The sequence below is a fragment of the Grammomys surdaster genome, unplaced genomic scaffold, assembly GCF_004785775.1.
Source record: "Grammomys surdaster isolate TR1022 unplaced genomic scaffold, NIH_TR_1.0 322, whole genome shotgun sequence".
Lineage (NCBI taxonomy): Eukaryota > Metazoa > Chordata > Mammalia > Rodentia > Muridae > Grammomys > Grammomys surdaster.
Genome location: NW_021604741.1, coordinates 11,538 through 30,529, shown reverse-complemented (window position 1 = coordinate 30,529; position 18,992 = coordinate 11,538). Strand labels below are relative to the sequence as shown.

Genomic DNA, 18,992 nt, shown 5'->3' with positions numbered 1-18,992 from the left:
GGGGGGGTGTAGTGGTGTGTGTGTATAGTGGGTTGTGTGTGTGTGTTGTGGTGTGTGTGTGGTGTGTTCCTCACTGTCAAATGTGTCATTCCTGGTTAACTTCCTATTTTCCACCAACAGAGAAACATCCATCACTCGCTCTTGTTCCGTACACTGCCCCAGCTCTTCAGAACCTGTTTGGTTGAAACCGAATGGATTTTTTTTGGCCTTAAGATCACTCATTCAAAACTGCTTCTATCCTGCCTCCATCGTCCCCATAAACACTGGCTTCCAACAAGTCAGAAGAAGTATACTTTAAAGGCCAGTCATGAAGAGTATGGTTGAGAGCGTGCTCACCCCATGTGTCTGGGGTCATGTTGATTTGAACTTAACATTTGGACTTTTATAGCAGACATGGAGAATGACGGTCTTCTGAACATCTGGTCTATGAGTCCTACATTCCTAACTTGTGAGCGCTCACCCTGTGGGCTGCATCTCCGCCTTCACACAGTGACTGGTGGTGGTTGAGATGGGGGGGAGGTGGTGGTGGTGGGCAGAACAGAGCAGAAAGCGTGACGTCATTAACTTGTGAAACCCATTCCTAGCTTGGCTCCGCTTTCTCAGGACTGACTTGGTGAGATGGCTCAGCAGTGAAGTGTTTCCAGGTTTTCCAAGATAACCTGAGTGTAATTCCCAGACCTAGTGTCAGGTGGTCCACAACTCTCTAACGTCGGAGGATCCAATGTTGTCTTTTGGCCTCTGTGGGCACTTGCACACATGCAGCATACACATAAATAAAAACAAAAAACAAACAAACCAGCAAAGAAAGCATCACCAAAGCAAACAAAGGTAGTATATCACCTACAAGGGCCACTTGGGCAACAGTGGGTAAATGCCTTTAGGGTTTTGACACCCCCACCTCCCATCCAGTGGGCCACTGACATGTAGCCTAGAACCTGCAGGAGGGATGGAGCCTTTTGTGACTATACTCTTCAGATGCTCGGAGCCAGACACAGTGCTACAGTCAGAAGGTTGGGAAACCCAAGGGCTATGAGCTCCAAACTTATCTTGTGTGTGATGTGTGGATCGCCCCCAAACACCACATTCTAGGCAGGAAGAGTCGTCCTGCTCATGGACTTGCCTTCTTGGGGCTGGCTCAGAAGCCCCAAACAAGCCCATAAGCAGATCTCTCTGGAATCAGCAGGGCCTTATGCAAGAGAGGAAGAGGCTAGAGGGACTCCTGAGAGAGACAGCCAAGTTTTTGAAGTCTCAGGCTATGAAGGATGACTTGCCAAGCTGTGAGAGGGACCAACCCCAGGCTGGGGGTACCTCCCTGGATGGTATCTCTGACACTTGACTACTGTGAGGTGCTAAAGCAGGGGATGAGAACACTGCTAAAGGGCCAAGCTATGCTGTTTCTACCTGCTCCCTCAGTCCCATGTGGAAACTAACCACAGATGTGTTCTAATAAAACTTTATTAAGAGTAGCAGGCAGCAAGCAGAATGTGGTCACAGGACAGAGACAGTCACTTTATGGTTACCTGTTCAGAGGTAACGAGGAAATTAGACAACCAGATGGTAAGTGTATTTGTGATTTTGTTACAGATGGCCAGAGTCCCCTCTGTAGACTGTTACCATCTGGCTCTACCACCATCAGATATGTCCATCTCCCTACAGCCTTGCCAAGAACACGTTTTATTCAGTCTTGAGGTTTTGCCAGTCTAATAGGTAATATACAGTACACAAGGATCACTTCACTTCACGTTTTGTTTCTTGAGTCAGGGTCTCATGCATCTCAAATCGACCTGTTGCTGTGGAATGACCTGCAACCCTGATCCTCCTGCTTCCACCTCCCAAGGGCTGGGATCACGTCACCAGTTCCCCAGCCCTGGCCTTGTTTTGATCTTAAGGACGGAGCATCGACTGTTTCTGTCATGGAGCCATTCCTCCACAGGCTGCTTCACTCCAATCGTCGGTTCCTGACTTACAGAAGTTCATAGGTGAGAGGAGTCAGCCTTTATGTATACTTTGTAGCTACTGGCTACAGCCGGCTGTTGGAACAGCTACGCTTGGTCGTGACAATGTTGTTCAACCAGCTGCCAGTCATTAAGAAGTGGCACCATCCACTGGCATTGGGAAGAGCCGACTCACTTGATGGAGAAGCTGGGACTGAAGAGGTAAACTAGGGATTAGCATAGACCATTTAACAATGCCAGGAAGCCTAAGAGAATACAGTAGACTCTGACTCTGAGAAACTGAGAAAGAACGGACCTGGGAAATAAGGGAGGGGAGCCCCAGGGTGTAGGGAAGAGAACATGGGCAGATCCCAGAGCAGAGTGAAGACAGCTGCCAAGGCTGGACAGAGGAGGGGTACGTCTTTATCAGGCCATGCACTCAGGAGACAGACAACCTCCCACTGTGTTGTGTGGTGTGTTAAGGGGACTCTTTTTGATGGGAATTAACTACTAGATTTGGCACAATACAGACTGTTGGTGACCTGGATAAGTGTATTTTACAGAACTGGTGGGGACAGGTCACGGTCCCCAGGACAAGTGATGACAGTAGTCAGCAGTACATGCAGCTGCCTGCAATAGAAGGCATTTGATGTAAGGCTGGACAGAGTGGGCGTGTGTCTTTATCAGGCCAAACTCCATGGTTCAGGGCTGGGGGGGAGGGGAGGAGGAAGTGGGAGGGGACAGAGACAGAGACAGTGAGAAAAAGGAGACAAATGCGAGCTATGTTTTGTCAGAGCCAGGCTGTGTCTGGGAGGGACTGATGGACCAAGTGCTCTGCGTGGGATGACGATGGAGGGAAGATAGGAGTTCTCAAGTGGAGTGGTGGGCTGCAGGAGCGGCTGTCATTGGAGCCCAGTTACCATGTTTCATGAACGCAGGCCACCCTGGACCCTGGATTTCCAAACATGGTCCCTGTTCTGTAGTTGACAGAATAATTAAGAAAGAAGCCACAATGGCACAAGAAAATGCTTCTCAGATTTTATTTTGATTTGGGTTTACAGCAATCCCAAGGTGCCAGAGCCCACTCTTAGTGGGCAAACTATACTTCAGACACAGGGAAGGTAGGTACAACCCCACCACTGACAGACTTTTAAAAGACGCGTTTGGCTACATCACAGACACTCTCTGGTGTAACGTTTTCTGACGTCTCCATAAGACACGCCCCCATGTGTTTCTTTTATCTTATTAGCTTCTAAGAAACTTTGGAAATTTCAAAATAAGTGGATGGTCAAGAATAAAAAAATATGATCTTTTTTGGCTGTGTGTATAATGTGCCTGGTAAATTAGTGGAAAACGAGTTTTGGAAAGCAGGGGTTTGTGTGGTATAAAAATACTGTTTATTTACCTAAGACCAATAATAAATTTTATGGGTAAATAAAACTTATATAGGTACACAGAGCCGTTCAAAGATCTGGAATTAACTGTGCGTACTCCTTCACAATGCATTTAGTCCGAGTCTATTTCTGCCCACTACATGTGTCTTAGACATTTTGCTGTTCTGATAAAGGTTGAGAATCAGTCTCTCCTGCTACCCTGCCTGGCACAGTAGATCTAGGAGGCTGGCTCTTGGAGGCCTTAAGAAGTGAGGCATTGTTCTTTAGTCTAAAAGTCTTCATTATAAAATAAAAAATATGTCATAAGGTAAATGTTCATTTACAGTCTCTCTGATCTTAGGAACAGGAATGGCTCAGAGGTGGTCCATTAGGTAGAGGCTTCCCTGCTGGCAATCTAAACGACTAGTAACACTTGGCTGGGCTTTCTCTCGGGTAACTAGGTGGACACTTTGTACATCTCAGCGTGGGACACACATGTGTCTGACAAGATCTACTGGTCCAGAAGAGTCTGCCGACTGCATAGCTGTGAACTCTTACAAATGTCACTCCTCTGCATTTCCATGGACCCTCGTAAAACACAGACAGGAGTCTCCACTCAATCTCTCTGCAAGGTGATGCCGTCAGCACCACACGTAGTGACTATCAAATCTTCGTGTGCTTGGCAATGTGCCTACCATTGTTGGTCAGGCTAACACTGGGGCTTACTCTGCATATTTTTTGTGGGTTAAAGAAAATGAATCCCAGTAGGCTAAGGCAGGTGGATCTGAAGTTTAAGCCTAATCTGGGCAAGACTGTCTCAAAAAAAAACAAAAAAAACCCACAAAAAACAAAACAAAACAAAATAAAAGAATGTACAACCGAATGCAAAACCCAAATTCACAAATGCTTTTATAATAAAATGAAACATAGTATTAGTTTTTTAAAAAATAAAATAATCTTTGCAACTAACTATTCATCAACTTAAACTTTACGCTTATTTTGTCCGCAACACTAACTCTCCAAAGGAGAGATCCCGTAATTCATTCAGTTCTGTGCCTTAAAAGTTTGATTATAAGGCAAGAGAACTGAACGAAGTTTAAAAATAAGCAAAAATATACAACTCTAAACCACAGCCTCCATAAAGACTTAATAAGAATACTTCCTCAGGATATTTACAAGCCACCTGCTACTTATACAACAGCACAACCTCCACATGACAATCAACGTCATGGAGATTTTATTCCCTCAGCAGTTTAAATTATTAAATATTTAATGGCCTTGAAAGATTGCACGGCAGTTTTTTTTTTAAGTGCTAAGTGATTTAAAAGTGCTTACTATTGAGTAGCCAGGGGTTAGGTACTTATATTGGCCAAAGTTTCAGAAGGCTATCTGAGGAATACAGCCACGTATATGAGGTGGTCCCTGTAGATGAAGCCTTGACTGGGACATGCGACAGGCAGGGCGCCTAAAAGGACAACAGGACCACCTGCGCTTCCCAGATCTTAGGTCTGCATTACATTAAATGGTAGTTATTTTTATAAAAGAAATTACTTTGTCTCTCTTTCTCTAGTCTGTCACGCACGCACGCACGCACGCACGCACGCACGCACGCACGCCGTCTTGGGCCCACAAACGCAGCTCAGCTCATCTGGTTTAATCACAGTTTTCTAAATTAGATCAACATTTTTCAACAAGCGATGAGCGAGACTGCTCAGCACCAGGAGGAGGGAACCAAAGCAAGAGGACCGCAAGCTAAAGGCCTGCTGGGACAACACAGCAACCGCCCGCCCGGCCCCCCCCCGCAAAAGAACAAAAAAGTCTACTCAAAGGGTTAGCTGTTGAGACCCGCAGAGCCGAGCTGAGCGTTGGCGCAGGGCAGTTTCAGACATGGGTAGAAGTGAGCTAGTTAAGTTCAGCGGGATGAGTCTTGTGGGTTAAGTGACTGGTGGCCTTGGCTCCCAGGGAGGAAGGCCTAACGGGGATGCTCGGCTGACACCAGTCACTGTCACTACAGCACTCTGTAGTGTGACACAGCTGTAAGACAAAGAAGGCTAAAGCTCCCTGCATTTAACTGTGCATTATAACTTAATAATAGTCATTTCTGCTAGGTCTGTGGTTTCAAAATTAACTCATTGTAAACATCCTATATGCTTTCCCAATTAACTTTAAGAGTGTGAGCTTGTATCTATGTCTGTGTCAAATTATTTATTCTACAAAAAGCAGCACAAATACCGTTCATTGTGGTTTCGGCACAAATTCCTTAAAAAGTTCGTTAAGGCCATTTATGGAGTCAGGGTGAACTGCAGACTACCCTGGCAGAAGTCACAGGACAGATGAAGAGCTTTGGGGAGGGGCAGCAATGGCTGCCTGTGTGACCCCACGACAGCTTGTAGGTGTCATTAGTCTCCGACATCTCCATCTCGGTCTCCAATAAGCCAGAGAAAATGGAAGCTCAAGGCCAGCAGAGCAGTCCCAAGCAGATCGCCCAGTGCTGTCAGGTACGGGATGGAGAAACTGTCTGGGTCCTTTCCTTTCCTCCAGAAGCGATGGACCATCCAGTCAGCGATCCACAGCAGGGTGAACACCTGAAAGAGAGGACCAGAGATGACGCCTGCCCCCTGCATCTCCCTGCCCTTGATAGGTCCATGAGCCTCCACTGCTTGTTTCTGGAAGGACCAGCATGTGTCCAGGTCAAGAAGCAGGTAATTAATGGGAACACACTCTTTATAACAAGCGTCTCATGGACTCCTGAGATGCCCAACGCCGTCCGCTTTTCATAGGCTGCACCTCCCTTCTCCTCGCTGCTGGTGAACACATCCAGCACCAATCTCTGCCTTTCCTTACAATTGGCCAAGTGCTGTCATTCTGGCTTTGGCACCTTTACCAGAAAGAGGGGGTGGTTGTCCACATCAAAGATAAGCTCCAGGGGGCAAATATCAGATTCGCACTGACTTCTGTCAGAGACATCACATACCAAGCCCTGCTGCCCCTTGGGTGAGGCTGGTGCTCCTTCCTGCGTCTCTGGAAAAGGCTGCCTTTCCATCATATAGAACTAATTCGAACTGTCTGTTTCGGGTGTGTAGGAAGCAGAGAATATTAGAATCCTGAACTTCTGTGTTGTAGAGTTAGGAATTTGGCTTGTGATCCCAGCTTGTGGGGCACTGAGAAGGATTGCCATGAGCTCAAAACCAGCCAGGGCCACAGAGTTAGCTCAAGACCTACTCTATGAAAATCTGGTTCAAAACCAAAAGGTTTGGATTTGATTCTTAATTTGTTCTCAGGGAAGGTTTCTTATGAATCTAAGTGTCTATCGCTTATTTGAAGGGGGGGAAAACCCACAACAGAGCCTTAAAAACTCAATGTAGCAAAGTGCCAGCAACCTGGACCAGTAGCCCAGCAGTCCTGACTCAGAACCCCACAAGCTTTAGAGCCCGCCCCTAGAGCTGGTTGGTTTAAAAGTGAAGGCTCTGCTCCACAGAAGGCGCTCACCTTGTATTTCCTCCAAACTCAGAAAATTTACCATAACAACCACTGCTACATGCAGCCCTAGCCAGCACCTGGCCCACCAGAAACCTTGGGTCAGTGTGTGGCTCACTTGGTGGGAGCAACCCTTTGGCATCCTGTAGCCTTGAGATCAGAGCTGTTGTAGCTACTTCCCAGAGTCCATCTGTGCTGGCCCCAAAGGAATCAGGAAAGCCTCCTCCCCAGCCTGTCAACACCAGCAGCAATTTAACAGCCACACAGTAGGACCCACAAAGCTTCTCCTTCGTTTCCAAACCTTCCTGTGCTCCATCTGGCCCAGTCCACCTTGTATCTGTTACAGCCATGCCACAGCTGCAGGCATCTCCCACAGAAACCTGGGAGTTCCGGGGAATATTTCCTTGTAGAAATCCTATGGCTACTGGGGTTGCTTCTTGGTCTCACCTGCACTTCCCTAAGGAACCTAAAGATAATCCTCTCTACATTCCGTGGTCACCAAGACTGCAGCAGCTGCTGCCACCAAAGTGCCATTGCAGCCAAACTATGGAACCTGAAGAAGCCTCTGGACATTCACCTCCACTGCAAGGTCATGTAGTTCCTTCAGGCTACAAAGGTGCTCGCAGCCACGCAGGCATCAGTGAAAGGAATACATTCCTCGTGTCCTTATGTTGGTGGCTTGTGTGTGTGTTTGTCGACCCTGGCCTCACGAAGGACCTTCAGGAGGAAAGGATGTTTGTGTGAGGATGGGGATGCCAGTCAGCTTGGGTACTTGAGGTTGGTTACAGAGATTCCGACAGTACATCTCTGTGCATTCCCCTCACTGATGTCTGTGTGGCTGTGCGCACCTTCACAGTCTAGACTGTAGCTTGAAGGAACTATATGACCTTGTGGTGGAGGTGAATATGTCCAGAGGCCTCTTCAGGTTCCACAGTCTGGCTGCAATGGCACTTTGGTGGCAGCAGCTGCTGCAGTCTTGAGGAAACATGAACCGCAAAGAAAACCATAATTCTCTAGAAATGATCTCAATTTGAAGGAAACCTATGAGGTGCAAAAGAGAGAACACAATAGCATTCCTAACAAAACCTAGCAAGATGCAAGAGGCCAGAGATGAGCAATAGAAAGGAATGAGAAAAAACAATTTAGGACTTGAATGAAGACTTCAGAAAAGACAGAAAAGAGAACCAATGGGAGGCCCTCAGAGCTGAATGGGGACCCCTCAGAGCTGAATGGGGACCCCTCAGAGCTGAACAGGAACCCCTCAGAGCTGAAAATGTCAATCCATGAAATGAAAAATAAAAGAGAATACTTCCACAATAGGTCAAAAACAAAGGTTTTAGAATTAACCTAATTAGACAGAAAGACAGATACACCACCTTTAAGATACATGGAAAACTTTTAGCAAATAAATACCTGCATCATGGTAATTCTGGAAAGTAAAGAAAAGGAAGCAAGCATTAAATCTCACGTTGCAGACTGGTGAGACGCTCAGCGGGAACAGTGTTTGCCACTGAAAGCCTGACCACCTGATCCATCCTCAGAACCCAGGTAAAGGTGGAAGGAGAAAACCATGCTACAAAGCTGTTCTCTGACTTCCATACACATACTGGGGCACATGAGCACCCCCATCATAAGACACACAATAATAATAGTAATAATAACCTACTTCACAAAATAATAGCTGAAGTCACCCCAAACCTTCTAAAGATTCAAGATGCTCAAAGGTCTCTAAGGGAAAACCAAGACAGAGCATCACTAAGTACATCATAGTCAAAGTATCAACAGTACAGTGCAAAAAGAAAATCGTAGATAGAAAGACGTGTCCGCCACAGTATAAGCAAAGGTCTGTTAGACTGAGAGCAGATTCTTACAGCAGAGCTCTTAGAAGAAAGCCTACAGGCCGGAGGAGAGCAAGATAATATAGCCACGTAATAAGAGAAAAAAGATACCGTGCCAACCAAGGATATACCCAGCAAAATTAACCTTCAACATCTGAAGAAATGAAGTCAGATAAGCAGAACCTGAGGAAGCTCATCACTATTTAAGAAATACTTATGAGAATCTGTCATGAAAATGCATGTTACAAAATTCCCTAGAAGAACATATAAATAGAAGAGAAACCTTAGCATAACAGAAAGTTACTAAATCATAAGGTAGAAGTCCTATAAAGTGAGCAGTGTACAATTAGCAAAACAATAGAAAAACGGTTCACAATTATTAACAGTAACCTTGAGTCTACAGAGACTCAACCAAGATAAACACATGGGCTAAAAGCCAGACCACTACATGCTGTCTGTAAGAAGACTCCCTTCAGTGAAGACGTGCATCGTCTAAAGTGGGAGGCTGGGAAGCACACATCACACACAAGTGGGAACCAACGTGTGACAGCAGGAGCTGTCTTCAGCAGACACAGCAGATCTTAGACTGTATAACGTGATGAGACAGAGAATGTCATCATGAAAGGAAGAAAGGCCTGACAACACGAAGACACAGAGACTGCAAATACACGTACCCAACATGTGACCCCCAGATACATAAAGCACATGTTAGACATAAGGGAGACATTCTAATCCAGTAACATTGGGAACACTAACATTCTTGTTTTTAGTGGACAGGGCAGCCAGAAAGAAAACCAACAAAGAAATACCGGGGTTTAAACAGAGAGCTAATGTTCAACCACATGAACACACCGTGTCACTTAGCAGCAGCCTGCTCTGCTCACCAGCGCCCCATCTCCCAAGACACATCACAGAGAGGCCACAAGGAAACTATATTAAATATGTAGGAATATACACATACATATTCACATATGTATTCTCAGACGACAATGGAATACATCTATGAGTCAACAGGCGAGTTCAGAGCACATCCACATACAAAAAGCGAGGAACAGTTTCTAGAAGACCAATGGTGACTGAAGAAATTAAAAGGGAAGGTCTTAAAAGTCTAGCACACAATGGAACAGCATCTGTTGGCTAGACGACCAATGTGGACAGAAACATAAACAAAAGTTTTGAAGAGAATAGGGCTAGCTCATTCTATGATACTACTGTAACACGCTAAGTGTATTTGTATAATTCTGAAGTTATGTGTGACACATGTGTAATTTACTAATTCCTGGTATGATATAATAGGGGTGAGTCCAGCCTAGAATCTAACTTCTTCAACTGTGTCTCAACCCCACATGGGTTATACAACTAAATATGGAGATCTCAAAAAACCTGGCGACAGGAAAAGGCTTCTGAATATACAGTTACCAAAAATTAATTCAAATCAAATTCGTAAGGACTTTGAGGTGTTTCTGTGTTCCATTATGCATCAGGTGGTGTCACTGCAGCCCTGGTTCTACACATAAGACATGCGCACTGCGCACTGTGCTGGCCTTCACTCTGTACATTTGTGTATGTTGCTTCAAATGCTTCAGTTCAAATCTGTGACTGTTGTATAATATTATGGCGCGTGCGTGCGTGCGTGCGTGCGTGCGTGCGTGTGTGTGAGAGAGAGACAGAGAGAGACAGAGAGAGACAGAGACAGAGAGAGAGAGAGAGACTGAGATTAATTTTACTTTGGGATTAGGACAGAATTTCTGAGATGAGTCTAAGCATACCCCTTCCATTTTGTACATATATTCAAAGTGGTATTTTGGCATTGATGTTTACAAAATCAAAATACTGATGAATTCTGGGAGATGTGGAAGACATTCTACATCCTGCAGAACCAAACAGTGAGCCAAGATTCCATCCCTTACACGTGACCAAGCACGTCCGTGTCACTGGCATGAGATGAGAACTGGTTTTTTAATAAGATTTCTTATTGTGTATGCACATGCATGTTCGTGCATGTTATGAGAGGTGGCACGTGCCACTGTGCACGTGGAGATCAGAGGACAGCTTTGGAGAGCTAGTGGTCTTCTTCCACCTTTACGTGGGTCCTGGGGGTCAAACTTGGGTCGTCAGGTTTCAAGACAAGCTCCTTTACCTGCTGAGGCATCTTGCTGCCCTTTCACCAATAATTAATGGTAAAAAACAATTTAAGTTTATCAAATGATTGTTTTAAAATAAATTTTGTTCTGATCTATTTATTAATCCATAAATGTACTATGTAATCCTTGTTTTATAGAGCCATATACCATGGTCACAAAACAATTTCTTAGGAGAAAAGAGGTGACAAATGAAAAACGTTTATGAAGCCCTGATCCAAAACAGACATTGTAGTGACACTTTATGACATCATCAGCCTGTCACCTATGTCTATAAATAAAGTTTTATCAGAACACAACTCCGCACCGTCCTTATTTCCTGTTGAGTCTGTTTCTGAATCCTTGTGGTTTATTACTCCTAAGATTCACTTGGGCAACAGAATCAGAGACTTAAATAGCTCTGCAGTTGTCCCAGTGAGGCAGCCCGCAGAGCTCTAAGAACTGACTACCTTGAAATCCGGCAACTTACAGAAAATGGTGTGGACCTATCCAGAGGAACATGGGGAAAAAAGAAAATGGCTATGCCTTGTATACAGGAGGCTGAGGCTGAGAACCTTGAGTTCAAGGCCAGCCTGGACTACATAGGAAGACCCTGTCTCAAATGCTACCCCCTCTCAAAAAAGGCGGGGGAATAAAAACTACCATCCTTACCCTATACCTCAACAGAAATTATACGTAAAATGTATATTTAAAAAACTTTGTAAGAGCATAACTGATCTCGATTTGGAGGGTGAATTTATAAGTGAACACGTATTAAGTGGATAACTGAAGTTGCAGTGAATACGTCTGTCGTTCAATAAATGAAAATCTTGCCTCAGCTTGTGACATAGCCCTACCTTGCATTCAACCGATGAAGAGTTAGCGTTCAGAATATTCTGAGAGACTGAGAATAGACTGAGAAGTCCTACAGTTCACAAGAAGAATCCAACAAGAGAGAAAAGAAACACAAGAGCCAAGAAACAAGGTGTTTGACCTCACTGACGAGGCACACAAATCATCTTGGCTTTTCCCACGAGATGAGCATGAAATAGAATACCGTGTTTTAACCTGTGTATTCCACTCCACGCTCATGTCATGGGGAAAATAACATGTAAACTGCAGTAATAGTAAACATCGACTCTTAAATGGTCTCTAATGGGACCATGTGGCATCCAAAGAGGTCCACCGAGCATGAGCTGACGTAACTCCCAGACCATACTTATAATACAGTATGGGCTAGTATCCCTCACTGGCATGGGAGAAAACCAAACAGACAGAGTGTAAGAAAACGGCTCAAGATTGCCAGCTCAGAGCATTAGTGAAGGGAACTGTGGGGCTACTGTGGACCACACTCAAGGTGGCCCTGGGCCACTCACTGCTAGATGAGTGTAAAAAGTCTACAACACACAAAAAGATGAATCTTTATCAAACACAGGAGAAAGATAGGCATGGAAGATGCCCAGCAAGCAGAAGGAGAAATCAAGATATGAAAACCATTGCCAAGGTGGTTGGGGAGGTCCTCGGAGACAAAGAGAAAACACTGGAAGAAGAAGAAAATAAAGAGAGAAGCGGGAGGAGGAGCAGGAGGAAGAGGAGTGGGAGGAGGGGGAGGAGGATTGGGAGCAGGAAGAGCAGCAGGAGTAGGAGTGGGAGGAGCATCAGGAAGAGGAGGAGTGGGAGGAGGAAGGGCAGCAGGAGGAGGAGTGGGAGGAAGAGCAGGAGGAGGGGGGAGGAGGAGCAGCAGGAAAAGGGAGAAATGAGGGAAAAATCTAAAGAGAAACAGATAAAAGCCAGAAGAGCAAAGCTGTTCACAGCAGTGGCACAGGGCACAGTAGCTACTAGCTGGATTCGGTGTTCACGTAGTTGAGGAGACAGCCCCTTCTGTGGAGCATTTGTCTTCCAAGCATGAAGGCCTCAGTTCAATCCAGAACCCATGTGAAAGGCCAGATGTGGTTGTTCACATTCAGCATCACAGCACTGCGGAGCAAAACAGGAAGCTCTCTGGGGCCCAGAGTGTCTGTGGCTAGTTCTTAGCTAGTTCTAGGCCAGTGAGACAGACTAAGTTTCAAAACAAACGGATGGGGGTCAGGTAGGAGAATGACATCCAAGGTGGTCCTTAGGCCTCCACACACATGAAAACACACATGCATCCACAACAAACATGAATACATACACATAAACACATACAACAAGAAACTGTAATAAAAATGTTATGTGTGCCCCTGATTTGTTGGGGTGGGATATGTGTGTCACAGCACACGTATAGGGGTCAGAGGACAAGTTGGTTCCCAGGATCATGATGCCAGGTTGCCAGGCTTGTGTGGCAAGAAGCTTTAGGGCAAAGGTAATGGCAAGACAGACTTTCCTGGGTGCCAGCACTTCAGGGAGTATCTTAGTTTGTTGTATCAGTTCTACTGAATATAAAAAGGCTTAAGAGGCTTTAATTAATGTACATAATAAAAAGAATCTTTAAAAATGAGTGTAATAAAAATTGAGAGTAGCTGGGCAGTGGGGGTGCATGCCTTTGATCCCAGCACTGATGAAGCAGAAGCAGGTGGATCTCTCAGTTCAAGGCCAGCCTGGTCTACAGAGAGTTCTAAGATACCAAGGGCTAAGTAGAAAAAGCCTGTCTTGAAAAATGAAGGAAGGAAGGAAGGAAGGAAGGAAGGAAGGAAGGAAGGAAGGAAGGAAGGAAGGACAGTTGTTTTGTGTTTATCAAAGTTTTTTTTTTCCAGGTAAGAAACAAACACCCAGCTTCAGGCTGAGTAAGGCTCAGATTCACATAATCTGAGGCTCAGACATAAAACCCAAGTTCCCTGAGCACTGCCTCGCAGCAGAGAGGGACCCTCCATCAGTCACGGGAGTGAACACTGGCTCACTCTCCTGGAGGATAACTGTCAGTACGTGTCATATGCAGATTCCATGCAGAGGACAACAGTCAGTACGTGTCATATGTAGATTCCATGCAGAGGACAACAGTCAGTACATGTGACATTTAGAGCCCATGCAGAAACAATGATTTGCTCTCTTCTCATTCCCTGAAGTACCAGGATAGAAGGAGAAACCTTTCAGGGCTAAGGACCGAGGGCTCTTCTGCTCTCAGGTCCCTAGATGCTCCCATAAGATCAAGAGCGAAACCTCAGGGTCCTTATGGAAAGCCAGAGACATTCTTCTTGGCGTGTACTGAGAGGGAAGCAACACCCACCACCACATCATTCATGTTCTGAAGGAGCTGGACATGACCTGGAGGAGAGGGGTGGCCCTAAGTCTAGACAGAGTATACCATGAATGACAAAGGACAGGCCTGGATGACAGTGTGTCAAAGGCCTACAGTTGAAGATAAATGGCTTCAACTCTGCAAAGTACAGCACTTTAATATGGCTCCCAAACGTTAGAGACAAGTTGGTAGTCATACATCAGCACAGGTAAAGCAAGGACAGGCGACAGGTCAGGGTGCTGACAGCACCAGAGCAGAATGGAGTGGGGTAGGAGTGGTGAGTGGGTGGCACGTACGTGTGTACTTTCATTTATCATTCTGAAATATCCGCGTCAGGTAACTTCAGGGCTGCTGAAGCTGAGCAGCAGATATGTGGTTAGCCACGAGCGCTGAGGTGCTGGGAACCCACTGATTGAAGGGGCGTCCACCCTGGAAAAGGCAGTGTGCATGTCTTGTAGATACTTGGTTGTTCCAAGTACTAAGTGAAGACAAACAGTATCATTGCAGAGGCTCCACAGTGGTAGCTGCTGCTACCCACAGAGGATGTCCCCAAGTCTTTGTTACCCTAACCTCTAAAATGAGCTACTGTCACAACCTCACGGGGCTGGGTGCAGCACTGAACATGGCCCCAGTGCCAAGTTCACAGTAAGTGGTCCACAGCCTGCACCACCATCCACACCGATGGCTCGGAATCAGAATCAGAACAGAAGTGTGAGCACCGGTTTCTAACACGGTGAGTGCTGTGACATTTCCTCCGTGCCTCAGAATGAGAGGACTTGCCTTTACAGTGTGTTCTAGCTGTAAACTACAAAGGGAAGAGCCTCTGTCACACCAGATCACACATGCATGCTGACCTCTTCTTCTACCTTTCTCTTCCATACTCTTATTCCATTTGCTCTGTACAACAGGCCACAGAAGCAGGACAGCTTCTTACATGGTTTCTTCTTAAAGACGCTATAAGGACTTTAAACAGTTTTACATTTTTAAAACTTTTTTTTTTCAGGTAGGCAAAATATATCAGCGCTTTCTCGGATCTCTGTAAATTACAAAAATCATGGTGAATATCAGAGCCTTCTTAATGCAATATGTCTTGCCTCAAAATTAAATCATTCATTAAGGAACAAATGCCTTCCACAGCAGATACCAAACCAAGGGTACACTATGTTTTAACATCGCCTGCTCTTTATGAAATATGCATAACTTCTCTGGGTAAATAAGCCTTCTAAAAGGCAACTTTGTAGCCCTGGCTAATTATGCAAGTTATAAATGCATTGCTTAGAATTTAAATAAATATGTGAGTACAAGAATACATATTTGCTTTGGCCGCTGCCGCCTTTCTCGCCGCTCCTCCTTTGAGCTCAGATCAACATTTGCATTAGTTCCTTCAGAGCTGCGGCTGCCAGCAGCAGCCTTGTCCATTGTATGAAGGAGGGTGATTGCTTTGGGGGAGGAATGCTCCGTAATATGACACAGATAAACCTCAGAAGCAGAAATGAGGGGCAGTCCTTCCTACCTCGGAGCTTTGCAAAGGTTGAATTCCTGCCCTGAACATAGCCTCAGTCTCCAGGCTGAAAACTACCCACTGAATAAACCATTTAAATACTAGAGACCCTCTAGTATTTAAATGGAAGGGAGTAACTCAGGATTATCATTGGGCTGGAATTCAGTCTCCTCTGATATTTAGATGAAATGTCTTTCTGACTGAAGGCAGCCAGAAAAAGAAGGGTTTATGCCTGTAGGTAAATACACAGCACAGCCAGATCCAAGCGTTAGACAGGCAGACACCCCTCCCAGATGAACAACATGAGACTTGACTTTTTAGAAGCATTGCAAACAACTCATTCATTGAAAACAACCTCAAATGCTTAGCAAATTTTAGAAAACAATGTGTTTTTGTAGACCAGGCTGGCCTTGAACTCACAGAGACCCACCTACCTCCACCTCCCGAGTGCTGGGATTAAAGGTGTGCATCAACACCACTGCCCAGCTCTGCAGCTGTTAGACCCTGCTTTAGTCCTTCTGATCTCTTAAGGAGAGAAAAACCTGCAAACAATGCTTCTTGATCTCCCAAGCAGCTGCAGGTAGGTTAGACTGCCAGGCTGCACTCGAGTAAGACTCTGGAGGTGTATGGGAAAGAAACTTTTGTTTCTCTTGTGGAAGTTCGGTGCTGTGGAGCCTGTGGTAGGCCTGAGTTCTGAAGAGCTGACCAGACTCGACATTCCTCCTCCAGTCACCAAGTGCAAGCTCTGGGAACAGCCGCTATGACTGTAGTTTGGGCCTGAAAGCCAAGGCAGCTCCCTTCCCTCACACTGACTCCCCCTCCTCCCATCTGCTAAGGTGTAACAACGGTTTCCAACGTCCCCCTCCTCCCCTCACATCTCAGACACTGGTGTGAGCATCAGTCAGACAAAGGTAGTAACAGGTCACGCATGCGTCATCCTTGTGAAGAGTTTGAGGGCACAGGTCAAAAGTCAACAAGCCAGCCAAGCGCTCACACCTCACACATGCAGCATTTAAATACACCTGGCCTTTGTTCACAGTCTCGGCAGACATTTTCCTAAGTTAAACAACCTAGGAAAACACCATTTCACTCTCGATTGTTTGTTTAGTTTTTACAGGGAGTGCACAAAGTCCTGAGTGTATTAATAGTCTTCAAGTCAGGCACAGTGGTCCGTGCCTGTCATCCCCCAATCCCCACACTTCTGAGGAGGAATCAGGAGGATCAGGGGTTCAAGGTAAAGATCAGCTATGCAGGCCAACCTTGGCGGCCTGAAACCACACCTCAAAACAACAACACAATCTTCAATATTAATGTCCTGTACAGATCTTTTAATGTTAGTATATATAATAGTTCTTATTACTTTCTTTTTTGTATTATGTATATACTTGAAAAAACCATGACTGTTAGACAATACAACATGCTATTAAAATATGCATGAATTTTGGAGAGAAGAAACAGTCACATTTTCTTTCGTAGGGCTACAATTTACTGTGTACATTTAAAACTTGATTTGGGAGACTAGGGGCATAGCCCAATGGGACAGCACAACTTATTGCACTGGAGGCCTAGAGTTGAAATCCCCAACATAAAGAGGTAAAAAAAGTAAAACCTTATTTTGAAAAGTGACCCATAATAGTAAAACATTCTCAGGAAGTCCATGAGACAAAAGTGCATAAGATTCCAGAAGACACTCAGGAACGTACCTCAGATTCAATACAGGCCAGAAATCAGCTAAAGACTCAGTTTAAAAAAAAAAAAAAAAGAGTGACTAGGGGCTCGAGAGATGGCTCAGTGGTTAAGAGCACTGGATGCTCTTCCAGGGGACCCAGGTTCAAGTCCTAGCACCCACATAGCCGCTCACAAGTGGCTGTAAATCCAGTCCAAGGGTATCTGCCGCCCTCTTCTGGTACTTGAGGGTACTGCATGCATAGCATGCACAGACATGCAGGCAAAAAAAAAAAAAAAAACACACACGTGAAAAGAGAAAAATAAAAAGAAAACCTAAAAAGCAAAGAAATTATCTAATATTCTCACAAGGCCACGATCTAACAGTGAAACACAACTCAGAAACAATTACAGAAAAAAAGCCCTAAGAATATACTCAGTGTGGCTCCATTCAGAACACACCAGAGACAAAGAGATCCAGATACACACAGCCCAGCATGAGGAGAAGCAGAGCTAGGAGGCTATGCAATATGGTAACAAAGTGGGGGGGGGGGCAGATTATAGCTAATAAAAATACAGGCATACATGGTGGCTCATTCCTGTGACCCCGTGTTCTGGAAGCTGAGGCAGGAAGATTACAAATTTAGACCCAGTTTGGACTACACGGGCAGGCACTAACTCAGAAACAACACAGCAGCAGCAATGCTAGAAACATTTTTGACACGAGGTGGGAAAGGTGAAAAGAAGCCTGTTTTCTTAGTGTTGTGGGGAGTGCACAAAAGGACAGAACGGAAGATAACCCAGAAATTGGAAACTGAGAACACGCCTCCTTAGGGAAGAGGAGGCTAGTTCTCTGGACAAGAGGAAGAGACACTAATTAATCTAGTTAGCATTCTGGAAACAGTAATGAGGCACTGGGGACAGCTCTGAGAAGCCAGTAGCTTCTATGAAAGCCCAGCAGCATTGGCTTGGGTCTTAAGATGACTCAGATACATGTCCCAGCATCTGTGGTTCTAAATGCTCACATGCCCCAGGGTCTGTGGTTGTAACTGCTCATGTGTCCCAGGGTCTGTGGTTCTGTCACATATCTCAGGGTCTGTGGATCTAACTGCTCATGTGTCCCAGCATCTGTGGATCTAACTGCTTGTCTGAACACCAGGGGCTTGTGCAGGAGCTACAGTGCCAGATACATCTGACTTAGCTGCAGGAATATTTAAGACAGAACATACAACGTGCTTCCATGTTAGTGAACTGTGACCTACCTGAGGAGCGTGATGAGAAAGAACACTGAGTCCCTTCTGAAACTAAGATCAAGATGAACCTTCAAAGGCTCAGAGAGGAGGGACATTGTTGAGCCGAGCACAAGAGCGGTTAGGGACACCAAATACACCAACTCTGTCACACGGCTCAGATGTTAAAGCATTTATATCGCTGCAATGCCTTAGTCACCGGTACAAGGTTTTACTTGTCCTTGTGGAGCATGTGCCTGTAACTTCAGGAAACTCTACGGTTTGTTTAATGTGTGCATTTCTGGTCTTCAACTGCTCTCTCACTGCCTTGAGAGAAGAGCCCTGTCAAATGTTTCACCTTTTACCAATACTAGTTATATTCAGTGAATCTTTTTTAAAAATGTGATTATTTATGACTAACATGTAAGACACACTAGTAAGATGTCTGAAGAATTCTGAGAATAAGACACAGCTTTCAGTAAAACTAGAATCTCCATGACTAAATACTCATTTTGCAAGTATGTATTGGCTGAGCTTGCAATGATGAATAAAGCACAGTCCCTGGAAAGAGCCTGACCTGGCTACATCCCCCTCTCCATCCTCCCTCTCCATCCCCTCTCTCCATCCTCCCTCTCCAT

At 45.2% G+C, this 18,992-nt stretch overlaps 1 protein-coding gene across 1 annotated transcript in view; it reads right to left on the bottom strand.

The window, feature by feature from the left end:
* Nucleotides 1-5,491: 5,491 nt before the first annotated feature.
* Nucleotides 5,492-18,992, bottom strand: part of Slc41a2 (solute carrier family 41 member 2) — a gene marked incomplete at its 5' end in the record, with an annotated part of 21,991 nt that continues 8,490 nt past the window's right edge. Inside the window, one exon of the mRNA XM_028778025.1 lies at nucleotides 5,492-5,892. Within this exon, the coding sequence (XP_028633858.1) occupies nucleotides 5,707-5,892 (186 nt within the window). The remainder of the gene's footprint in view (nucleotides 5,893-18,992) is intronic.